Source organism: Mytilus galloprovincialis, chromosome 4, assembly GCF_965363235.1.
Source record: "Mytilus galloprovincialis chromosome 4, xbMytGall1.hap1.1, whole genome shotgun sequence".
NCBI classification, from domain to species: Eukaryota; Metazoa; Mollusca; class Bivalvia; order Mytilida; family Mytilidae; genus Mytilus; species Mytilus galloprovincialis.
Genome location: NC_134841.1, coordinates 99,182,899 through 99,208,538, shown reverse-complemented (window position 1 = coordinate 99,208,538; position 25,640 = coordinate 99,182,899). Strand labels below are relative to the sequence as shown.

Here is a 25,640-nt window from a genome sequence, read left to right as displayed (position 1 = left end):
TTCTGATTACATGCTGGTAATTCTAAGTAACCGTCTTGTAACATACTTCTAATGGGATGGTAACATATTCTGAGCAATCATGGGGTTACAAACATATGATAGTATGCTAACAAACTCTGAATGAGCAGTCGGGTAATGGATATCTTGTATTAAATATCATGATCTTATTCTTTGAAGGAACCGTGGGGTAACCCAGCTTTAGATGGCATGCTGACACAGTCTGAGGAACCATGTTGTGTTTTCACTAGAGGAGAAGGTATGATAAGGTAACCTTTACCCAGTATTTCTCAGTATTATATTTTTGTATTATATTTGTTCTTATATCGCAAAGGCTTCCAAAATAGCTTCAGTTTCATGTCTTGTAATTGGTATTTAATCTTGAGCAAAGGTTTTTTCCAAAGAGATATTATGCTACAGTACTAAATGTATTTGACAAATAAGTTTGGTTTACAGTGGCGGATCAAGGATCAGTCACGAAAAAAAGGGGGACACTGACTGCTTCAGTGATTTCGTATTAAAGCAACAACAAACATCGCGGAATAGGTGGGGTGGGGTGGGATGGAGCTCAGCGGATTCAGGTGGTGCTCCATCCCACCCCACCCCACCCACCCTACCTATTCCGCAATGTTAATTTCGAAATGCCATTACCTCATTATAGAACCTTTAAGACAAAATTAAATCTAAATTTAAGTAAAGATTAAAAGCCTCTTCAGTTTTTTAAATGGCCATGCAGGTTGATGTTGAATTTCATAAGCTCCTCAAATCACATCTATTTTACACCAGTAGATTCAAACTGTTTTCTGTGGACTATTGACTGATACAAGTGGCAGAAACATATAGAAAAGTATTAAAAGTAATCCTTTATTTAAAATCGGGTTGCATATTATAACAAGGAACATGAGCTCATTAACAACTGTTAACAATATGTTAACAACTGATGAAATTTAGTTTTCAGCACTTTTCTGACAGATAATTTGTGATAATCATTAAATCACAGCAAAAACTATGACATCTTCCGACAAAATCGCAATTCGCTGATCTTAGCAAATATGTTCCGAGATGTTTTAGGTCCGAGATCAATCGGTCTGGAGCTGATTCAAACGCATCTGAATCTCTGCTGCGCTTCAAAGGTCGAAAAAAATAAATTATATATCAATCTACTTTACTACATTGAACTTTTTTTTTTAGCAGACAGGAAGCATGGCATTTGATTTAGGAGGATTGGTAAGAAAAGAAAGATAATCTGGAACAACTTGAGTACAGACAAATGCAAAATCATTGGGTCTCAAAGTCAAGAACAAAATTTGCTCTCAGACGAGTAAAAGTCCAGCCGAAAAAGGTCTACGGCGTTATGACGTTGTTGTGTAACCGGAGCTAGTCCCGTCCAACGGCTGTTTTGCAAGACAAGCTGGGGCCATGGGACGTCAGAGCTCGTCCCATATCAAAAAGTGGATATTTGCCCGTCCAAAATAGAGGGGGGTTAGGAGGGGTCCTGATCCCGAAATCCCGGGCTAAAAAACACGAAAAAAAAATTATCTCGAGGTCCCGAAATTCGAAAAATTGAATTCCCGGATCCCGAAAGGGTCAATCCCGAAATCCCGAGCTTAAAAACACCTGATCCCGGAGTCCCGATAAAGGTCCTATCCCCCCTCAAAATAGATGCGCTGCTTCGTCGCTTACAAAATCGCCATTTTGAACTTGTTTTTATTGTGTTATCCCTTTCCTTTAATAAAACTGCCATTCCAGTATAGTGTTATAACGTTAAGTTATCTCAAAATGACCAAAATTAGGTGAACAAATTTCCGGATTCAGATTGATAAATACTCAATAAAACACCAGGCAAGCTAGACAAAAAGAATGACAAGTCGAGTAGAAAACATGAAACACACACAAGTACATAAAAAGAATACGGAAGCCCCTTGAAAGGAAATTCAGAAAATAAATTAATATTTGTCTTATTTATAGATCAATAGTCAACCTCATACATTGTTGAAGTGGTAACTAGAAGGGACATTTTAATTGCCAATCAACTATCAAGAAAAATCCAAGCGTGTCAGTTGAGAGAAACACAAAACATTTAATACTAATAATAGTTAATGAATTATTTAGTTTCAATTTCTTCACTCACTGTCCTCTAAAATTAGTATATGTACCCAATGGCTACAATTTTTCATTCAAAACTGCTGCAAAATTGTTCTTTAAAATGTACATGTGTCATTTCATTTGGTTGGTTTGCTGTTGGATTTCTGTTCCATTGATCAGTCAGAGCTCTGACATAAACAAGTCAGAATAAAATGACTTCTTCAAGTCAGAAAATGTTTTGAAATTCTGACCTGTACGGGTCAATTCTTGTTTTGCGTAGTTTTCCATCGAGTCCGTCAAACCAGAAGATATTTTGAATTTGCCGCCGATCTAAGACACATACGATCACATGGTTTTTTGCGAGAGATCATGTGTTTGAGAGTCGTTGTTTTGAGAGTTTCTCGAACGAGAAGTTATTGAAAATATAGTGATTATTTACGTTTTTTTAGTGAAAATCTAGGTCAATGTGGTCATTTTCAGTAGGTAATACATATTACCTCCGTATTTTCATGGCCATTTTAATATTTTTTGGTTGTGAAGAAGGTCTTTGCAAGTGATTTTGTTGCTGTTTCATGAAGGCGCGTGACCTGTAAATATGGACGCGTGGCCTTTGAGATGACCTGGTGTCTGACAATTCTGACTTGTTCAGGTCAGAAAATGTTGTTATGATAATGAACTGTTATTTTCGGGAGACAACTCGTGTTGTCTTAAACAGTATTAACATAAAGACCAGTCAGTGCAATTTTAAAAGTAAAATTATTGCTTCGAGCTGAACATCATCACGTGATTTTTCTATTTTTAAACTCCATCATGAATTGACTTTTTAACCTTTCTGAGTTTGCGGCTTATAAATATATTTGTTTTTTCGTTTCTCCCAATGAGAAAAACGATCTTTTGAATATTGATATTAATGAAAATGAAATGAAATTGGAATAATTTTAATAAAGGAAAAGGGAAGGGAGTGTTTAACCAAAGAACCGAAATATTTTTTTTATTTTGAGAACATTATATTAATTTATAAAGAGATTCACAAAACGGGTTTTTCAATTATGAACATGGACTATGATATTAAAAACGAATGAAATGAAACGTAGGGTTAGTCTCTAGGGATCACCCTACCCCTGTCATTTGACAATGTTGAACAGTCGAGATCCCTGCCCCCTAAACTCAATTTGTTCTCTCTGTAAAGTATAATGAAATATACCAGGCTAGTCTCTATGGGTCGCCCCACCCCTTGTCATTTGAGAATGATCTTATATCTTGAAAATGGTCGAGATCCCCACCTGTAAACCATATATATTCCTTTTTATAATGTCAAATTGATTTGAATGAAATATACAGGGCTACTCTCTGGGTTTACCCCTCCCCTGCCATTTGCGAATGTTCTTATATTTTGTAAACGGCCGAGATCCCCACCCCTAAACCATATATATTCTTGTATGGGAAAATAAAACAAACCCAATGTAATACAAAATGTATAGGGGAAGTCCCTTGGGGGGGGGGGGGGGGGGTTCACCCCTACTGTGTGAAAACATGTAAATGGTCAAGATCCCAACCCCTGAACCATATATATTAGTGTAAGGGACAACAAGACAAATCAAATGAAATAAAGATAAAGTCCCTTGGGGTCACCCCATCCCCTCATGTTTGAAAACTTGTAAACGGTTGAGATCCCCACCCCTTAAGCCTATATATTATTATATGGGACAATACAACGAATCAAATGAAATAAAGGGAAAGTCCATGGGGGTCATCCCCATCCCCCTTTTTGAAATGGTCTGGATCACCACCCCTAAACCATATAATATTCCTGTTCGTCATTTCAAGAAGATTTGAATGACATACAGGGTCAATCCCTAATTATATGGCATATATGTTTTCCTACACATCTATAATTCTTACCCCAGATGCTTAGCCACATAAAGCATTAACCTTTTATTTGTTTCTACAGAAGTGAGAAGAACATTGGAAGTCAGTATGTTATGACTTATAAAAGTCTGAATGTTCTGACTTATGAAAGTCTGAATGTTCTGACTTATGAAAGTCTGAATGTTCTGACTTATGAAAGTCTGAATGTTCTGACTTATGAAAGTCTGAATGTTCTGACTTTAATTTAATAAGGCCAGAAAGACTCAGAATGATCTGAAGATAATGACTTGTTTTTAATGTTTAGAGTATTTTAGAATATGAATGCTCTTGTCATGCTAGTACCATAAGAAAACCTGACAAGATTTTGTTCCTAAAAAAATATATATTAAGAATAACAAGTGTACAATTGAACATAAATTACAAAGTTATAAATGTTGCTAAAAAATCTATTTAAAAAACACCCAATAGATAGTTGTAGTGAAAATATTATGTATTTATATGTACCACTTCTTGAAGGACAACAAAGTCACCAAACTTAGTCTGATTTTCTAAGTATTTTCTCCTAAACATTTTCTTAACAGAACATGATTTGACCTGTTTAAGTCAGTTTACAGAAAAAAAATCCGATCAAACTAGGTTTCTTCATCTTAGCCCCCCCTTTTTTCTCCTTATCTGAATCTGCTACTGTTGAGTTAATTAATTGATTTTAAGAAACAATTCAGTCAAATGCTTTTTAGAATAATGTTTTTTACAACCAAAAGTTCTATATGTTAACTGTACAGAAAAAAGTCATGAAAATACAGAAATAAAATAAATTTTTAAGATATAAATTTGATGAAATTTGTTGAAAAAAAATACATTTGAATATAAAATATACCAAATACATTTTTTTTTATAGTCCTCATTATTGTGACTTCAGGGGACCATATTACATCAGTCTTTTATCTGGTTTGTCATACATTTTAAAATCAATATGAAAATCCTAGACTTAAAAGTTGACATAAGTTTAATTTTGACTGACTCTTTGAAGTCAGAACATGATTTGACCTGTTAAAGTCAGTTTACAGAGAAAATTAAATCCAATCAAAACTAGGTCTTCTTCTTCTAAGCCCCCCCCCCCTTTCCCTTTTATCTGCTACTGTTGAGTTAATTAATTGATAAGTTTATTAGAAACAATTCAGTCAAATGGTTTAAAATAATATATTTTACAACCAAAAGTTCCATGTGTTAACTTAACAGAAAAGAAAGGTCATGAAAATACAGAAATATAATAAAATTTAAAGATGATTTGATGATATTTGTAAACAAAATATATTTGAATATAAAATATACCAAACACATTTTTTTATAGTCCTCATTATTGTGACTTTATTATTGGGTGTCTTTTATCTGATTTTCCCATACATTCTTAAATGCATATGACAATGCCAGACTAAAAAGTTGTAATAATTACCTAAAGTGAAGTTTTTGACTGACTCTTTGGAGTCAGAACATAATTTGACCGGTTTAAAACAAAATACATGTAAATATTGAATATATGCAAAATAAATTTTTTATAGTCCTCATTATTGCGCCGTATGGGGACCTTATTTCCTGTCTTTTATCTGGCTTTTCCGTACATTTTAAAATCAATATGAAAATCCTAGACTTAAAAGTTGACATAAGTTTAGTTTTGACTGACTCTTTGAAGTCAGAACATGATTTGACCTGTTAAAGTCAGTTTACAGAGAAAATTAAATCCAATCAAAACTAGGTCTTCTTCTTCTAAGCCCCCCCCCCCCCTTTCCCTTTTATCTGCTACTGTTGAGTTAATTAATTGATAAGTTAATTGATAAGTATAATGAAATATACCAGGCTAGTCTCTATGGGTCGCCCCACCCCTTGTCATTTGAGAATGATCTTATATCTTGAAAATGGTCGAGATCCCCACCTGTAAACCATATATATTCCTTTTTATAATGTCAAATTGATTTGAATGAAATATACAGGGCTACTCTCTGGGTTTACCCCTCCCCTGCCATTTGCGAATGTTCTTATATTTTGTAAACGGCCGAGATCCCCACCCCTAAACCATATATATTCTTGTATGGGAAAATAAAACAAACCCAATGTAATACAAAATGTATAGGGGAAGTCCCTTGGGGGGGGGGGGGTTCACCCCTACTGTGTGAAAACATGTAAATGGTCAAGATCCCAACCCCTGAACCATATATATTAGTGTAAGGGACAACAAGACAAATCAAATGAAATAAAGATAAAGTCCCTTGGGGTCACCCCATCCCCTCATGTTTGAAAACTTGTAAACGGTTGAGATCCCCACCCCTTAAGCCTATATATTATTATATGGGACAATACAACGAATCAAATGAAATAAAGGGAAAGTCCATGGGGGTCATCCCCATCCCCCTTTTTGAAATGGTCTGGATCACCACCCCTAAACCATATAATATTCCTGTTCGTCATTTCAAGAAGATTTGAATGACATACAGGGTCAATCCCTAATTATATGGCATATATGTTTTCCTACACATCTATAATTCTTACCCCAGATGCTTAGCCACATAAAGCATTAACCTTTTATTTGTTTCTACAGAAGTGAGAAGAACATTGGAAGTCAGTATGTTATGACTTATAAAAGTCTGAATGTTCTGACTTATGAAAGTCTGAATGTTCTGACTTATGAAAGTCTGAATGTTCTGACTTATGAAAGTCTGAATGTTCTGACTTTAATTTAATAAGGCCAGAAAGACTCAGAATGATCTGAAGATAATGACTTGTTTTTAATGTTTAGAGTATTTTAGAATATGAATGCTCTTGTCATGCTAGTACCATAAGAAAACCTGACAAGATTTTGTTCCTAAAAAAATATATATTAAGAATAACAAGTGTACAATTGAACATAAATTACAAAGTTATAAATGTTGCTAAAAAATCTATTTAAAAAACACCCAATAGATAGTTGTAGTGAAAATATTATGTATTTATATGTACCACTTCTTGAAGGACAACAAAGTCACCAAACTTAGTCTGATTTTCTAAGTATTTTCTCCTAAACATTTTCTTAACAGAACATGATTTGACCTGTTTAAGTCAGTTTACAGAAAAAAAATCCGATCAAACTAGGTTTCTTCATCTTAGCCCCCCCTTTTTTCTCCTTATCTGAATCTGCTACTGTTGAGTTAATTAATTGATTTTAAGAAACAATTCAGTCAAATGCTTTTTAGAATAATGTTTTTTACAACCAAAAGTTCTATATGTTAACTGTACAGAAAAAAGTCATGAAAATACAGAAATAAAATAAATTTTTAAGATATAAATTTGATGAAATTTGTTGAAAAAAAATACATTTGAATATAAAATATACCAAATACATTTTTTTTTATAGTCCTCATTATTGTGACTTCAGGGGACCATATTACATCAGTCTTTTATCTGGTTTGTCATACATTTTAAAATCAATATGAAAATCCTAGACTTAAAAGTTGACATAAGTTTAGTTTTGACTGACTCTTTGAAGTCAGAACATGATTTGACCTGTTAAAGTCAGTTTACAGAGAAAATTAAATCCAATCAAAACTAGGTCTTCTTCTTCTAAGCCCCCCCCCCCCCCTTTCCCTTTTATCTGCTACTGTTGAGTTAATTAATTGATAAGTTTATTAGAAACAATTCAGTCAAATGGTTTAAAATAATATATTTTACAACCAAAAGTTCCATGTGTTAACTTAACAGAAAAGAAAGGTCATGAAAATACAGAAATATAATAAAATTTAAAGATGATTTGATGATATTTGTAAACAAAATATATTTGAATATAAAATATACCAAACACATTTTTTTATAGTCCTCATTATTGTGACTTTATTATTGGGTGTCTTTTATCTGATTTTCCCATACATTCTTAAATGCATATGACAATGCCAGACTAAAAAGTTGTAATAATTACCTAAAGTGAAGTTTTTGACTGACTCTTTGGAGTCAGAACATAATTTGACCGGTTTAAAACAAAATACATGTAAATATTGAATATATGCAAAATAAATTTTTTATAGTCCTCATTATTGCGCCGTATGGGGACCTTATTTCCTGTCTTTTATCTGGCTTTTCCGTACATTTTAAAATCAATATGAAAATCCTAGACTTAAAAGTTGACATAAGTTTAGTTTTGACTGACTCTTTGAAGTCAGAACATGATTTGACCTGTTAAAGTCAGTTTACAGAGAAAATTAAATCCAATCAAAACTAGGTCTTCTTCTTCTAAGCCCCCCCCCCCCCTTTCCCTTTTATCTGCTACTGTTGAGTTAATTAATTGATAAGTTAATTGATAAGTATAATGAAATATACCAGGCTAGTCTCTATGGGTCGCCCCACCCCTTGTCATTTGAGAATGATCTTATATCTTGAAAATGGTCGAGATCCCCACCTGTAAACCATATATATTCCTTTTTATAATGTCAAATTGATTTGAATGAAATATACAGGGCTACTCTCTGGGTTTACCCCTCCCCTGCCATTTGCGAATGTTCTTATATTTTGTAAACGGCCGAGATCCCCACTTTGGAGTCAGAACATAATTTGACCGGTTTAAAACAAAATACATGTAAATATTGAATATATGCAAAATAAATTTTTTATAGTCCTCATTATTGCGCCGTATGGGGACCTTATTTCCTGTCTTTTATCTGGCTTTTCCGTACATTTTTAAATCAATATGAAAAAACTAGACTTCAAAGTTGAAATAAGTTTAGTTGGGACTGACTCTTTGAAGTCAGAACACGATTTGACCTGTTAAAGTCAGTTGACAAAAAAAAAAATGTCCAATCAAAACTAAGTCTTCTTAAAAGTTGCAATATTTAATTAAAGTATAGTTTTTTACTGACTCCTTGAAGTCAGAACATAATGTGACTTGTTCAAGTCAGTTTGCACAACCGGATTTACCTCAATGAAATATTAAGATATCAAAAATATACCAAATTATCTTTTATATATATAGTTCTTATTGTGACTTAATTTTACTACTTGTATCGTACATTCTAACAATCACATCACAATCATGATAATGCACGACTTTTACAGACCTTTGCAAGCCATTTAGTTTTTGACGGACTCTTTTAAGTCAGAACATGATTTGACCTGTTTAAGTCAATGTCTGAACATGATTTGACCTGTTCAAGTCAGATTGCAGAACAAATTTTCCAATCAAAGCTAGGTGTACTTCCTTTAAGCCCTGCTTCTGAATCTTCCATTTGTAAATTTATTTGATAAATGTTTAGAAACAATTAAGTCAAATGGTTATTTATTTTAGGGGATTTTACATATATTTCTTATGTTCTGACGTTCCCATACTTTCATTTAATATCATATGTCAGTGCCCCACTCTAAAAATTTCAATAAATTTAGTTTTGGGCTGACTGTTTTAAGTCAAAACATGATTTGACCAGTTTAAAAGAAAATGCATTTAAATATTGAATATACCAAATATTTTTTTTTTATAGTCCTCATTGTGACTTTAGGGGACCTTTAATATTTCCTCTGTCCTATATCTGGCTTTCCCATACATTTTTAAATCAATATGACAGTACTAGACTTAAAGGTTGAAATAAGTTTAGTTTTGACTGACTCTTTGAACATAGTGTGACTTGTTTGAGTTAGTTTGCACAACAGTATTTACCTCAATGAAATATTAAAATAATAAATGTTTTGCTCTTGATAAATTTAGCTAAAAGTGGATGAGAATAGATCCCTTATTTTTGCCTTGGAAGATTTGAAGTATTGTTATGGTACTAGTAAATGTATCCAATATTGTATTTTGTACATCTTTTGATATTGACAGAAAATTGTATGATCCATTTTTTCTGCTTTGGTTTTTGTTTGTATTTTGAAATGATTGAATTTGATGAGATAAATATATTATGTTAAGATTCTGGAAAGAAGAAAGTAATAATGATGAGCCCCACTTTTTAAACTCTTTGATTCGAAACTAGTAATCACTATATTTTTATGGAGATTGATAACAAAGTGGTAGTAATGACTGCTTCAAGTCAGAACAAAAATGACCTCTCTAAGTCAAAATGCATTAAAAAGGGACATAAATCTTATTAGAATATGAACATATTAAGTCACAATATTTTATGCAAAAGCTGACCTGTGGAAGTCATTTTATGATAAATTAAAGTCTGACATAAACTGACCTGTACAAGCCATTTTCTGTTGAGTGCAAGAAGGGAGACAACACTTACATCAAATTATATCTGACCTATGGAAGTCATTTTATTCTGACTTGTTTATGTCAGAGCTCTGACTGTTGATGTTGACCCATTTCCTACTTTACCATATTCTTACATATACATGTATAACATGTATAAACAAATGTTTGTGATGAAAAAAAGTGCAAAGAATTTTATAAGTTAACAATAAAAAAAAATCAATATTTATTGGGGCCATCAGGGCAAGTAACTTTTTTTTCCAGACAAGTAAAATTTACAGTTTTACTTGCCCAGGGATAAGTGCTCACAATAAATATTTCCATACCCCTGAAAAGTAATAAAAGACAACACCGAAGACCAAGCTATTATGTGTGTGAAAACTAACCCATACAAACAGGGGTAGATTAGCTCTTGTTATTCTGTTAAGTTCACTCTGAGTCTGACTTCTTCTGGTACAACAATCAGGAACATATACATGTATATTGACAGGACTCAACACTACCTAATATTGATAGTTAATAAAGATAAGATACGGAAATGAACATGCTTAAAAATTACAACGCTATTATCCTAATAATTTCTGATAATATCAATAAAATGTCATTCAGACTAGTTTAATAGTGATGCCAGTGTATCAAACTTGTATTCTGTCAATTCAAATTTGTTAAAATTGCATTCATTTCTTCACAGAATTCAAACTGTAATAAAAAAATGGTACTGATTGCATTCCTAAATTCACAATTCATATATAAAACACTTCACATCAAATAAATCAAACTTATTTTTGGTCATTTTAATTAAATGAGTAAGAGTCTACCAAAATCCATAAATCTTGTGAAGTCAAATTTATAATGAATAGCCTCTCAGATTCATTTCCCTGTAGATACATGTATACTGTTCTCAGCTATAATTTGACTACAAGTCATAATATAAAAGGATGCAAAATTATCTCCCATTTTATTTCTTATTAAAGAATTATTTAACTACCTAACTAAAATTCAGTTTAGAAAGAACCAAATGTGCAGATTCACAAAATTAGCCAAAGTTTTAATGTATGTGAGCCAAATTGTCCACAGGAAGATTGAAATTAATGAAAAGGCAAAAAGTCCTAAAAATATTAAAGAATTCTACTTTGAAAGTCTTACATGTATGCTCACACTGGCTCTTGCAAGAAAAAATCATGATTTAATGAAACTACAGGGTTTATACACTAATTGATTTCTAAATATAGTAAATATTTCAAATAATAATTGCAAATCCAATTAGAACTAACACTACATGTACAAAAGGTAAAAGAATGATGATTAACTTAAATTAATATGTCTTGACTTAGACAAATACATCCAAGTTGGATTTCCAAAAGCACCCAATTGAAAATTCACCAAATGACTATAAAACAAGGTAATGGAAAATTTTAAGAAGCACGAAAAAGTGGGAAATACCCATTATATTTAAATGAAAGCCCATTATTGAAACATAGAAAATTATATTTTTAAATCAAATTTTACTGTTATGACTGTATGAAAATAATGAGATGTTGTATGATTGCAAATGAGACAACTACATGTATACACCATGGTTTTGAAATGTTATTGGAAGAAATCAAGTGTTACAATGTATACAGGTATGGTGTCTGTGTTCAAGTAAGTCATGCTTTATTTTATATTACAGAATGCAAATCAGCTTCAGTCAGCATCAAGTGTTTTATCTTCAGATGCCTCTAAATATGAGAACAGGGTAAATATATTTAAATCATTGTGCCTTTATTATATGTAAAAGTATTGGTGGAAATATGTTAAAGATAATTTAAAAGAAGGATACAAATGTAAATGTATATAAGGATTTAGTAAGGCTGTAATAGTTGTTTTAGGACATGGCATTAGAAATTTAGTTATATAGACTGAATATTAAATCTGTTATACTAGATGTACAACTGTATGTATGAAGAAGAAAAAACAACATGTATTTATACTGTTAATTGTAATAGGCTTATATTTAAAGCACAAATGTTTAGGTGGTGATACAAATTGACCTTTTAAATTGAGGATGTTGAAAAACACAAGAGCATAAAAAAAATATAGAAATAATAGCATAAAAAATATAGAAATAATAGCATTGTAATGTAATATTCTCAGAAATATATGATTAGAGAATTAGTAATAATAATACATTACAAAAATAAAATGGAGTGTTATTCTATTTTCAGGAAGAACTTGAATTTGAATGGGCTAAAAAAGCTTATCACCATGCTGAAACATATTTTAATGTAAGTTTTTATTATATTATATACAAACATTTTTTTTACATATAAAACATGTTTTGGTATGTTTCCATGTGTTTTATATATACATGTATATAGTTACAGACTAAATGCTTTTAAAGGTAGTTAATTGCTTATGTTACTGAAATACAAATTATAAATAATTTCTTATAATTACATTACCTATAACAAAAAGAAGATGTGGTATGATTGCCAATGAGACAACACTTCACAAGATAACAAATGACACAGAAATTAACATCTTTAGGTCACTGTAAGGCCTTCAACACTGAGCAAAGCCCATACAGCATAATCAGCTATAAAAGACCCCAAAATGACAAATGTAAAACAATTCACATGAGAAAACTAATGTTCTAATTTATGTACAAAAATATGAATGAAAAACAAATATGTAACACAGCAACAGACAACAACCACTGTATAACAGTCTCCTGACTTGGGACAGACACATTTACCTGTATGTTTAATGTTGATTGGCTGACAACAACAGCAAGGCTCTCCTTCATAATATTTTATATCCGTATATAATACAAGATACAATAGCTATATGACTGCATATTCTATACTTGACAATGTTAAAGTAATATGTAACAAAGGAAAAGCCTGATAACACTCTTTAATTTCATGGTTGTTGTGTATATAAAATTGTTATAATAAGTATTAAATGGTTCTTTATATAATTTTATAGGGTTGTTAAAGGGTTAATTGTGTGCAATTTTTTTTATATAAAAGATGCACTTTACCTTTGATACATTAATGTAACCGGCACAAGGAACTTGAAAGATTATAGCTGAAAATTATGCATTGAAATCACAAATATAATAACCTGTGAAAATCTCCATGTTTACAGAAATATATTTTATTTATAGTTATAGGTCAAGAAACAGCAAGTAATAGTAAATGGACTGTGTCAAAAATTTTGCCATCTAAACTTATGCCTATATAGTTTGAAAGAATTCAATCAGTAAATATTCAGATGATATAAGAGATAAATGCATTTTTTTTATTTTTGATTTTCAGTTATAGTTCAATGAGCCAAAGTTACATGCACACTTTTACCAAAATCTGTGACAGGCCATTTACTGCAAATGTTTGACTATGAAATATTTCTTCTGTTGAAACGTTTGATTATTTATATTTCAGTTGATTAGCTCTGTTAATCCAGCAATACTGAAACTAACAAAAATAGACACAGACATCTACACCCATTTCCGTGATGAGTTCCCAGATTTTAAAATTGATGTTATTGATGTTGATCAAATGAAATCAGCAGAAGGAAAAGAGGTTCTTATATTATTCCTTTTTATCTGATATTTAATCATGTAATACAAGTAGATATTCAGATTATATGGATGTGGTTGTTAATTGTACAGACATTTTTATTGGCTTTCTTTTCACTAGAAAAGTTCCATATCTTTTGATAAATTTCAACTTGGTATCAGGCTGATATAGAATATAGTATGTAGTTTACCGTAGATACTCGCTTATAAGTCGGAAGTTTGGGAGTAAAATTCAGAATCCAGAGAGGGGTACCAACTTATAAGCGAGATCCAGCGACCAGAGGAAAAATCCAAGCTCGAGAAAAGTGGTCAGGAGTGAATTTCCTGGTCAAAACTACGTCGGTGATTGCCAAACCTACATAAATCCCTAAATTAAAAGTTTTTGTTGAAAATAAATGACTACAATACTGTCTTTATGTTTTATTTGTTCTCTGTTAACCCTTTTCTGTCAATTTGTGTTGAATTTCCGACTGTTTCCAAGTTTGTGTATTGATTTTCATGGTCAAATGGTTTGTGCATAAACCCAAAAGAAATAGCCAAGAACCAAAAATGAAAACGAGATAACAATGTACCATCTATGTAAAAGGATGTATTCAGCGGAGTTATTGTGTCATTATTGTGATATCATGATATGATATCAATTCAATACTTATAAATCATACAATAATCAAAAATAATTTTCATATTCATTCCCAAGATCAAAATATTATTCATTAAAATGTCTCAGGTAAACACAAAGATTACAAAATTGATTGGCAAGCCAATAATCCATTGATAACCCCTAATTAAGAGACAAAGAGTTGTATTCACTAAAGGTGTGAAAAATATGAGTGATAGGTGAACAGATGACACTAATGAGTTGGGAGTTATTTTAATATAAAGTTGATTAGCTTCCCTTAATTTTTTTAAACCTTTAATCATCACAATATAATAAGAATTATGAAGTGTACATGCTCCTTTAACACTGAGTTATGTGTGCTGTGAAAAATATTGATTGACTTTAAAAATTTTCAGATTCATATTGGTTTATGTTCGCTTTTCTCAAACAATAGGTTGTTATTCATACCCTACAAAATCATTGATGCATTACGTAAACAACACATGGCTAATCTGTAATCAAACAGTGAACAAAACAACAGGAATAAATACATCTTTATTATTAACAGCTATATAAATTATCATAATCAACATCAACTAAATTCAAACCAAACAAATATTCATGCAGAAAATGAATATAATTCCTGGATTTGCATTTGTTTTACCAGCGTTCAGTAACTGTCAGCTGCAAAAAAAATGTCCAAATTTTGTCCGACTTATACGAGGGTCAAGACTAAATCCTCAGAATTTGGAGGTGAAAAGGGCATCCGACTTATAGTTAAACATGTTTACTGGCACCAAACTCTCTCCCTAACCTGGGACTGGTGTAACAGTACACCATAAGAACAAACTATAAAAATCAGTTGAAAAGTACTGAACTCATCAGATCTATACGAAACACAAAAAAACAAAACATAAAAGACATAAAGTACAAATCTGAGAGTACTCACAGTTATTGAAAGCTAGTTCATAGCCAATAACAACTTATAAAAAAATAATTTTTCCAATACTTAAACTGACAACTGTAAAATATATAGCATTATGCTGTGGGAATAGTTGGATTTGTCTCCCTTTTATAACAATTTTGCTTATAGAGTTTGTGAATACAAGTATTTTGAGATTTAGCAAATTAAAGTGTAAAACAATGATAAAAGTTTAAATGTTAAACTGTTTATATTCTTAAATGTTTGAAAGAAAGATCAGATTGTTTCAATTTCTACATATACAAATGTATATATTTTTTTCAGAAATGGCGCCCATTTTGTGAGTTTTACAAAGAAAAGGTTGAAGATTATAACATGGGATCATTACTTAGAACTGATTGTACACAAGATTATTCTGAAGAAAATTCATTTTTAGGTAAAGAGTTTTATAATGACATGCTTCCCATGATAATATCACATCAATGCATAGGTTTGAATTATAACTAGTTATTATTTCATGGTTATAGCATTGAATGTTCTTGTTATTTTATATTCTAATATGACATGCTTCTTTCACTTTGTGAATAAACCCATGCTCTAAATCAAATAAAATTTGTTTGCACATATGTATATTGACTACAGCAGAATAATGAATTTTATCAAATTGGTATGCATTTAATATATTTTATTAACTTAAAACACTTCTTAACTTTTAAATGATGTTGTTACTGATTCATTCATTATGGCTGTCATGTGCTGCAAATCAAAATTTACATATTTGACCTAGATACGACAACGGTTCATGTTGGCTGTTCAAAACTCCTCCCTCTGAAAAATCACATTGCAAGTCGTTTGCTTTTTTCCAAATTAAAAAGGGATTTTCACTGAAGAGGCTACACAATCGCTCTTTATTAATACACATTGGACATGGAAATAACCTTAATTGTCATTATCAGAATCAAAATAATTGATGCAAGCTATATTTTATTGTACTTTAAACATGGGTAGGCATTATATTCCTGTTATTTTAGCCCTCACTACTGCTGGGGCAAAAATAATCACGAATCTACCCATGTTAAAACTACAATAAAATATAGCATGCATCAATTATTTCTTAAGTATTGTAAAAGTGTTTACATAAATTAATTTTTTAGCTCACCTGGTCAGAAGGGCCAAGTGAGCTTTTCTCATCACTTTGCGTCCTTCGTCCGTCGTTAACTTTTACAAAAATTTTCTCCTCTGAAACTACTGGGCTAAATTAAACCAAACTTTGCAATAATCATCATTGGGGTGTGAAGTTTTAAAAATGTGTCCAGTGACCCGGCCAACTAACCAAGAAGGCCACCTTGCTAAAAATAGAAAATCTCTGAAACCAAAGCATTTAGAGGAAATCTGACAGGGGTAAAATTGTTTATCAGGTCAAGATCTATCTGCCCTTAAATTTTCAGATGAATTGGAGAATCCCTTGTTGGGTTGCTGCCCCTAAATTGGTAATTTTAAGAAAATTTTGCCGTTTTTGGTTATTATCTTGAATATTATTATAGATAGAGATAAACTGTAAACATAATTAATGTTCAGCAAAGTAAGATCTACAAATAAGTCGACATGACCAAAATAGTCAGTTGACCCCTAAAGGAATATTGCCCTTTATAGTCAATTTTTAATAATTTTTTGTAAATTTTTGTAATCTTTTACAAAAATCTTCTCTTCTGTAGCTACTAAGACAAATTTAACCAAACTTGTCCACAATCATCATTAGGGTATCTAGTTTAATAAATGTGTTCGATGACCCTGCCGTAGTTTTTGGCTCATATCTCTGAAACCAGAGCATTTAGAGAAAATCTGCTGTGGATAAAATTGTTCATTAGGTCAAGATCTGTCTGCCCTGAAATTTTCAGACAAATCGGGCAACTTGTTGTTGGGCTGCTGCCCCTGAATTGGTAATTCTACGAAAATTTTGCTGTTTTTGGTTATTATCTTCGATATTATTGTAGATGGAGATAAACTGTAAATAGCAATAATGTACAGCAAAGTAAGAGCTACAAATAAGTCTACTTGACCAAAGTGGTCAATTGACCCCTTAAGGAGTTATTGTCCTTTATAGTCAATTTTAAACAATTTTAATAAATTTTGTAAATTGTACTGTCACTTACGGGCCAATTTCATTTTAGATAGAGATAATTGTAAGCAGCAAGATTGTTCAATAAAGTAAGATCTACAAACAAATCACCATCACCAAAACACAATTTTGTCATGAATCAATTTGTGTCCTTTGTTTAATATGCACATAGACCAAGGTGAGCAACACAGGCTCTTTAGAGCCCCTAGTTTATGAATGTATTATTCACAAGGTGATTCTGTCAATGATTTTACATTCCAACATAATTACAAAGAGAAGAATTCAATTCTTCAGTACATTGCAAATTACTTCTCATGGTTGTATGCAGGGCTTGAGATGATTAAAGTACTGGTTATTATATGAACATCTGGTTGGTTAATTGCATAACTTATTTAAGTTTTCATCTGATTTAATTGAGACTTATACAACACTCATGTCTGTTGCAAGTGCCTGTAATTTCTGTTGAATGTATTTTGGAAACACACTTCGTCATAAGGAATAGTGTAAAAGAAATTTTATTGAAATTTATTTTTAGTCCATGTTGTACATCTTTTATTGTCGGAGCAGAAAAACTGAAATATCAAAGGGAGCTTTATCAAGACTGCTCCAATTTATTTTTATTTACCGGTAAGGGACGACATCAAAAGTTCAATGAAGGATAAAAAACTTAATTCACATAGTTTTTTCACTGACCCCCACACCCCCCTCTTAACTTAATTTGGGAAAAATTGATTGACCAATAGGGATATATGTAAAATCGATTTTAGATTAACAAAACTTGCAGCAATGTTGACCCCCCACCCCAAACTATTTGCTTTAAGTTTTTTATCTTACATCGATTTTTTTTTTTTTTTAACTTTTGATTTTTTTATTTCCAACAATTACAACATATACATGATATACATACAATATAATACATATAAGATAAATACAATGTCATTTTTATAAATAAATCTTAATTGGAAATATTTTACATTTTCTATAGAAAAGATAAAGAAAAAAAAAAAAAAAATAAAAGATAAAAAAAAAAGAAAGAAATAAAGAAGGAAAAATAAAAAAAAGCAAAAAACAAAAACAAAACTCAAAAGGATTATCCAGTTACATCCCTATCTTTATTTTTAATATCACATAATTATGTTGAAATTATTTTTTTTATATTAACGAGACATATTTCTTTTGTAACAGCCATCAACACTGATCAAGTACATAACATGGCAAAAATATTTTCTTTAAAAAAGATTATAATTAAGTAGTCCTAAGTAATTGTAACAACAACAAAAAAGACATTAGTCGGTATACAATAATAGTTTTTCAAAAACATTCCATACATTGTCAAATTCAGTTATCTTTTTATTTTTTACAGCTATCATACTCTCTAATTTATACATATCTTTCAGTTTTATTATAATTGCTTGCAATGAGAGATTCTTTTTAAAGCATCTAGAATTATACATATATTGTTTAATATAAAGAAAAATAATGTTATATGGATTGTTGGGAAATATTTTGGATAAGTCTCCAAAAAGAAAGTTTAATTTATTCATTGGGAGACTTATTCCACCGGAAAGGAACCAGTTATCAACATCCTGTAGAAAATCTTGTACAGTATTGCAATTCCAAAATAGGTGTTCTATAGACTCATTATCTGATTTACAAAATGTACACAAAGAATCATCAGTCAATTTTATTTTTACTAAATACTGATTTGTGGCAATAATGCAATGGTTAATCCTATATTGCAGCCACTGTAATTTACTATTTTTAGTAACAGCAAAAGGCAGTCTGAAAATCTTTTTCCAGTTCAGGTTCTGTTCACCTAAAATTTTAACCCACTTAAGCTGTCCAGTAGGAATAACATTATTTCTAGTCAGTACAGAATACATATCTTTTGATCCTTTACAATGTTTTAAAAATATTTGTAGACATGATGGTATAAAAGGACAAACTAATTTGTAAGATCCTTTAGGGAAAGATTTTGATGCCTCTTTCACTGCCGAAATAACACTGTTAAATTTAAGAAAATCTGTGTTAATGTTATATTTTTGCTTAAATTGGTCAAATGAAATATACAATCCATTTTGGTCAACTATATCATTTACAAATCTAATACCACTTTTGAACCAATCTTGATAAATTACTGATTTATGACCAATCTTAATAATATTGTTCAGCCATAGTGGATTTGATAAAAATGAATCATAAGTAAAATTTCTTTCTTTTTGAATAATCATTTCCCAGGATCTTAGTACATCTTTCCAAAAATGGTTGTTAACTTTCATATACAGTTGTCTAATATAATCAACACCACAACTAAACAACTTTCTTTTATCTATATTTGACATGAAAATATTTTGCCATTTACTATCTCTCTGCAAAATCCTCCTAATCCATGTTGATTTAAGTGCTGTAATGAACATATTCAAATCAAGCATTTTCAAACCACCCTCCAAATAATCTTTGATTAGAATATCCTTCTTAACTCTATGTATAGGTGAGTTCCATATGTATGAATAAATAAGTTCATTTATTCTCTTAATAATATCATCTGAAGGATTTGGCAGAGAGATAATGAGATGGTTTACAATAGGCAAGACTAGAGTTTTAACCACAGTTATTCTCCCTATAACAGTTAGATTCCTTTTAGACCATTGATTTAAAGTATTTTTAATCTGTACAATTCTTTCAGAATAATTTATCTTAACAATTTTTTCAAGATCTACATCAAAATTAATTCCTAGTAATTTAAAAGAAGTTTCACCCCAGGACAGATTTCTGTTAGGACATAAGGTATCTGTACTATATTTTTTGCTCCCAAACCAAATAACTTGTGTTTTTGTGAAGTTAATATTCAGTCCAGATATTTTTGCAAACCAGTCTAATTCTAATAATGATTCTTGTAGAGATTTTTCACTCCCATCCAAAATCAAAGAGGTGTCATCAGCAAATTGTGACAATTTATGCTCAACCCGTGTGACCTCTATACCACTAATGTTGCTATTTCCCCTTATTTTCAATGCCAGAATCTCAACACATAAAATAAAAAGATATGGAGACAGGGGGTCCCCTTGTCTACAACCTCTTCCAATAGTAAAAAAATCTGAAAGGTTCCCCCCCTGGATGACAGCAGAGTTGATATTATTGTAAAAAACTTTAACCCAATTGATGATAGATTCGCCAAAATTGAAAAATTTCAAAACATTTATCAAAAAATCCCATGATATTGAATCGAAAGCTTTTTCGAAATCAATCAAAAGTAATAACCCTGGTATTTCATGTTCCTCTGTGTACTGTAATATATCATAAATGAGTCTTATATTTTCCCCAATATACCTTCCACTAATAAAACCAGTCTGATCAAAATTTATCAGTTTATCAAGAACACTCTTAAATCTGTTTGCAATAGCTGCTGATCCAATTTTATACACAGTGTTCAGTAAAGATATAGGGCGCCAGTTTTTTAAAAAGTGGCGGGGTTTATTCCCTTTTGGCAAACAAGTAATAATCCCTTGTTTTTGTGTAACAGATAGTTCCCCTGTTTTTGCCCCATAATTTAAAGAATTTACAATAAAAATTTGAAGATCCTTCCAAAAAAATTTATAGAACTCTGCTGAAAAACCATCCGTTCCAGGAGTTTTGTTGTTTTTCATTTTTTTCAATGCTTCTCCAGCTTCTTTAACAGTAATTGTACCTTCCAAGCTTTCTTTTTCCAGAGACGAAAGTATAGGGACATTTAAATTTTTCAAGTCTTTTTTAAGATCACTTAAAGTACTTTTAGTATCCCTTTTTTTATAAAGATTGTCATAAAAATATTTAACTTCATTCAGAATATCTTTTTGTTTTGTTATAATTTCCCCATTTTCTTTCTCTACTTTGGGAATAATTTTACTCATAAAATTTCGTGATTCTAAGCCACAGAAATAATTAGTAGGTTTTTCCCCTTCCTGTATCCATTGGACACGGGATCTTACTAATTTCCCTTTCAATTTTTGTGTTCGTAAACTTTCAAGCTCATGTTTTTTTGCTTCTAATGTGTTAATGGAATGTTCATCAACTCTCTCCTCTAATTGAGTTATTTCATTTCGAAGATTTATTTCCCTTTTTTCGTCTTGCTTTTTTTTATAGCTTGAATATGAAATTGTCTTCCCCCTAATTTCCATAAGAAGAGTCTCAAGCAAAAGCTGACAGTTAATTCTAAAATGAATGTCTGTATTATCTATTTTGTCAATATTTTCCATATTATAAACTAAAGCACAATATTGTTTTTTCACTTCCTGAATTTTTTGCTTAATAGTATTTATATAGTCTATATCATATAATAAAGAGTTGTTAAACTTCCACAAACCTTTGCCCCTAATGAAAGGGTTAAATTCTAAATCTAGCAAAATCATAGAGTGATCTGACCGATAGCTTGGAAGTACATTACAATTTTTTAGACTGTTTAAAAAGTTTTCAGTGAGAAGAAAAAAGTCTAATCTAGCCTGTTTAAAAGGATTTCTCTTCCTCCAAGTGTATCGCTGTACATCTGGAAAAAGTTCTCTATACGGGTCTATCAAATTTCTTTCTTCAATAAATTCCAATACTTTTTCCCTAGCTTTCGGATTGTTAATATTCACATAGTTGCAATAATCTATACATGGGTTTTGGACAAGATTGAAATCACCACAAATAACAAAGTATTCATTTTCAAAATCATCAATAACAGACATAATATTAGAAAAAAAATCAGGATTGTCTGTATTTGGTCCGTATAGACATACAAGAGTTATCTTTCTATTTTCTACAAGAATATCTAAAATTAAATAGTTTCCATTTATATCTTTTTTTTCTTTCAACACTTTGCATTCAAAATTATTATTGAACAAAATAGCTACACCTCTAGAGTTTGAGCTAACAGATGAAAAATAACACTCATAACCCCACATAGATCTCACTATGTTTTCTATATCATTTGTAAAATGAGTATCCTGAATACAATATATATTACAGTTCTTTGACTTCAGCATATCAAATACGTCTCTTCTTTTTAACCCTTTACTACATGGAAATTAGTTTTTGACATACTTGATTCGCATTGGATTTTTTCAATAAAAAAAATCATCAGGTTTAAAGTATTAAAATGCATTGTTAAAACGAATATTTCATCAATGAAATTCCAGTCAGATATTCTCATGAATAACCTGTTTATATTAAATACAACTTTTATTAAGTCTGATTCTCATTTGTCTTAGGCAAGACGTTTTAACTGAGGCACTACACAGGCGTCAAGAGGTGTCATTATGGAGTAAAGGGGGTGGCGTCAAAAAGCGTCATTATGGAGGAAAGGGTTAATGTGTTACGGAGGCCTTGACAATTAACAGACAAAATCTTTAATGAACTCATTGATAGTAAAAAGTTTGCATCCAAATTACATCAAGTAGTTGAATGAAAGAAATAAACATAATTTTCCAATAATGATGTAAACACAGAAAAGTAATAAGAATGGGGATGTCAAATAAGATAATTTTCAAAGGAGTGTTTAAAAATAAATGAAAAAAAATAGAACAATAAAAGAGAAAAAGTTTAAAAAAATATTCAATGGATTGAATATGACAATTGTGATAAAGCATTTTCATAATTATGAACAATGTTTCACAATTTTTTAGTTTTTACAGAATAATATCTTTACATTAACATTTGCCATAAGTGTCACTTATATTTGTAATTGTGAGAAGTATATATTTACATGTTCAATTATAAGAATAATAGAAATAAGTGACTCAAGGGAGATAACAAAAAATACAAGTTAAGTCACCTTTAAGGTAATCATAAATGTCATGATTGTATATGCTTAGGTTTTAAGTATACTAATTTTACCATAAAGTTTCTATATAATATAAATTATCATCAACATTTCTTATTATTATAAAATAGTAATGTACAAACATAATCTACAGCAGAAATACTTGGACATATTGATTCAAGGGAGATAATACAAAATTAAAAAAAAACAAAAAACAAAACAAAAACAACATTGAGTCAAGTCACATTCAAAATAAGTAGTTAAACTATTTCTTATTTCTAGATATAAATTTGTATAATTTTACAGTTACTATTTAAGGTGTCAAAATGAGTACTTGAAAAAACATTTTCTATTAATTTCAGTTAAAACCAAGAATTTCAATACATTTTGTCTATTTTCTGTTTTGTAACCTTGTCCTTATATTATCAAATAAGTTAAACTTCAGTTGTAAACCATCTTCCATTCTACCATATACTCCAGAGTTGTAAAACCATACAGATTCAAAACAGTTCATGTCTCTCAGTTTACTAATAAGCTGCATGTTTCTCCAGGTAACGTCGTCACTAATGCGTACTTTGTTATTCAAGTTTTTTCTCTCTACCATCACTTTTCTTTTCACATCGCTATTGAAAAGTCTAACTATCATTGGTTTTGGTCCAGGTTTGTCTGATGGCAAGCGGTGGATTGCAACAACATCCCTCTCTTCAAGGTGGACATTTAGATCCCTTCTCACAGTTTCTATAAAGTCTGATCTCAAATTCTGATCCTCACGTCTAGGAAAGTTCATGACTTTGATGTTGTTTTTCCTAGAATATTGTACATCGATTTTTTGATGTCGTCCCTAATTGGTTGCCTCTAAAAACTACAGAATTTTTTTATTATAGTGCAGTGTTTTAAGTTGAAGATATACTGTATCATGAAATTAATGATGTGTTTTATAAAAGTAAGTTTGTACACCATTTTAATAACCAACTACCAACTTTTGACATGTTTTTTGCCAATAAATGGAGAAAGAGAATTTGAACAGCTACTAAATTTTATCATGTTTTGGTATATCTGTAACTTTATTTGTAGCATTGTCTGTTATGTCATTTTATGAATACAAGTCTAGCTTTAATAAAGAATAATATTTTCTTTTACAGTTGTGAGGATACAGTTTTTAGCAGTTGAAATAGCCAGAAATCGTGAAGGACTTAATTCAAATTTAAGATTTAAAAAAGACACATCATGACAGAGCTTATCATTGTAAGGACTATGTATAACAAGGACAGATTCTTTGATCAACCTAAAACTTCTGTCAGTTGAAGCTACACATGTTTCAGAACTGATCAAAAACTATAGAACAGGCCATAAAAAAGAATAGGTTTGTTTGCCCAAACGCTACCTACCTAGAAAAAAGCTGCCTACTCAAATTCTTTTATTGTCCTGATTTGAAGAAGTTTTTTTTTTAATCAGATAGGCATGAAGACTAATAAACACCCGATACTTCAATTTCTCTTTTTGAAAAAAAAAAAAAAAGAAAATGCCTACCTACCTACCCACTGTCTCAACATTTGTGTAGGGTTTGGGCAAACCAAAATATTTTTAATTGTGCCCACATGTGTCTGTTTAAATCATACAAATTACTATTATTTTATAAAACCTAGATTTGTAAAACATTCAAACTACTAGATTGAAAAGTGTTCAGTGAAGATTTGAATCGTTATGTATAATTAATTAGCCTTTCTGATTTGTAATCACGCATTGACTGTTTTAATACATATTTTGGGCTTTTGTTTAAAGGATTTGTTAATTTCTGTTATGTTTTTCGGCTGTATGATTTTTATGTAAAATGTGAAGAACTATTTCAACTTTTTCTCCATATGTTTTTACTCCCTTGTACAAATGTGTCTGGAACATGTTGTTTATCAGCCAGTAAATCATTGTCCCTTGCATTTTAAGATTGTTTCTGAAAATTTAATAATGTTTCATCAAGTGTTGAACCATGTTATTATTTTGTTTCAAGGGATAGTTCTGTATTATTTTTAAAAGCAACATGCCATTAAATTCAATATTTGAATTTATATCTATAAAGTTTTGTGATTATTTTTTGAGAATACAATAAAGTTACATATAGTGTATACATATTCCAATATTATATCAGGCCTTAATCAGAAAGAGAAATCTAGGGATGCAGAAAAGCAAATGTTTCAAAACTTTGTATACTGGAAATTACTGTGATTTTAAATAAGGACATAAATGTGATTTCAGGATAATTTGTATACAGGTATTATTCTTCAGCTGTAGCAGAGAGGGCATTAAGTTTTACCCTTGTCTGTCCGTTATGTCTGTTTCGATTCCATGCTCTAACTTTAGTTTGCTTCAACCAAATGTTATGAAACTTATACAAAATGCTTGTTACAACAAAACACAGATCAAGTTGGAATTTTGGTGGCATCACTTTAATCGTTCTATAGTTATGCCCTTTTAGAAATGGAAAAATTGCTGATTTTTTGTTTCTGTTCTCT

The 25,640-nt window shown here is 30.8% G+C and overlaps 1 protein-coding gene across 1 annotated transcript; it reads left to right on the top strand.

Moving 5' to 3' along the window:
• The first annotated feature begins 1,133 nt into the window (after window positions 1-1,133).
• LOC143073582 (protein PBDC1-like) lies at window positions 1,134-24,656 on the top strand. The gene is made up of 6 exons (XM_076249224.1): window positions 1,134-1,224; window positions 11,826-11,891; window positions 12,361-12,420; window positions 13,579-13,719; window positions 15,560-15,671; window positions 24,276-24,656. Exons 1-6 carry the CDS (start codon window positions 1,201-1,203, stop codon window positions 24,362-24,364), a joined length of 492 nt encoding a protein of 163 aa, XP_076105339.1. The 5' UTR covers window positions 1,134-1,200; the 3' UTR covers window positions 24,365-24,656.
• Window positions 24,657-25,640: the final 984 nt, after the last annotated feature.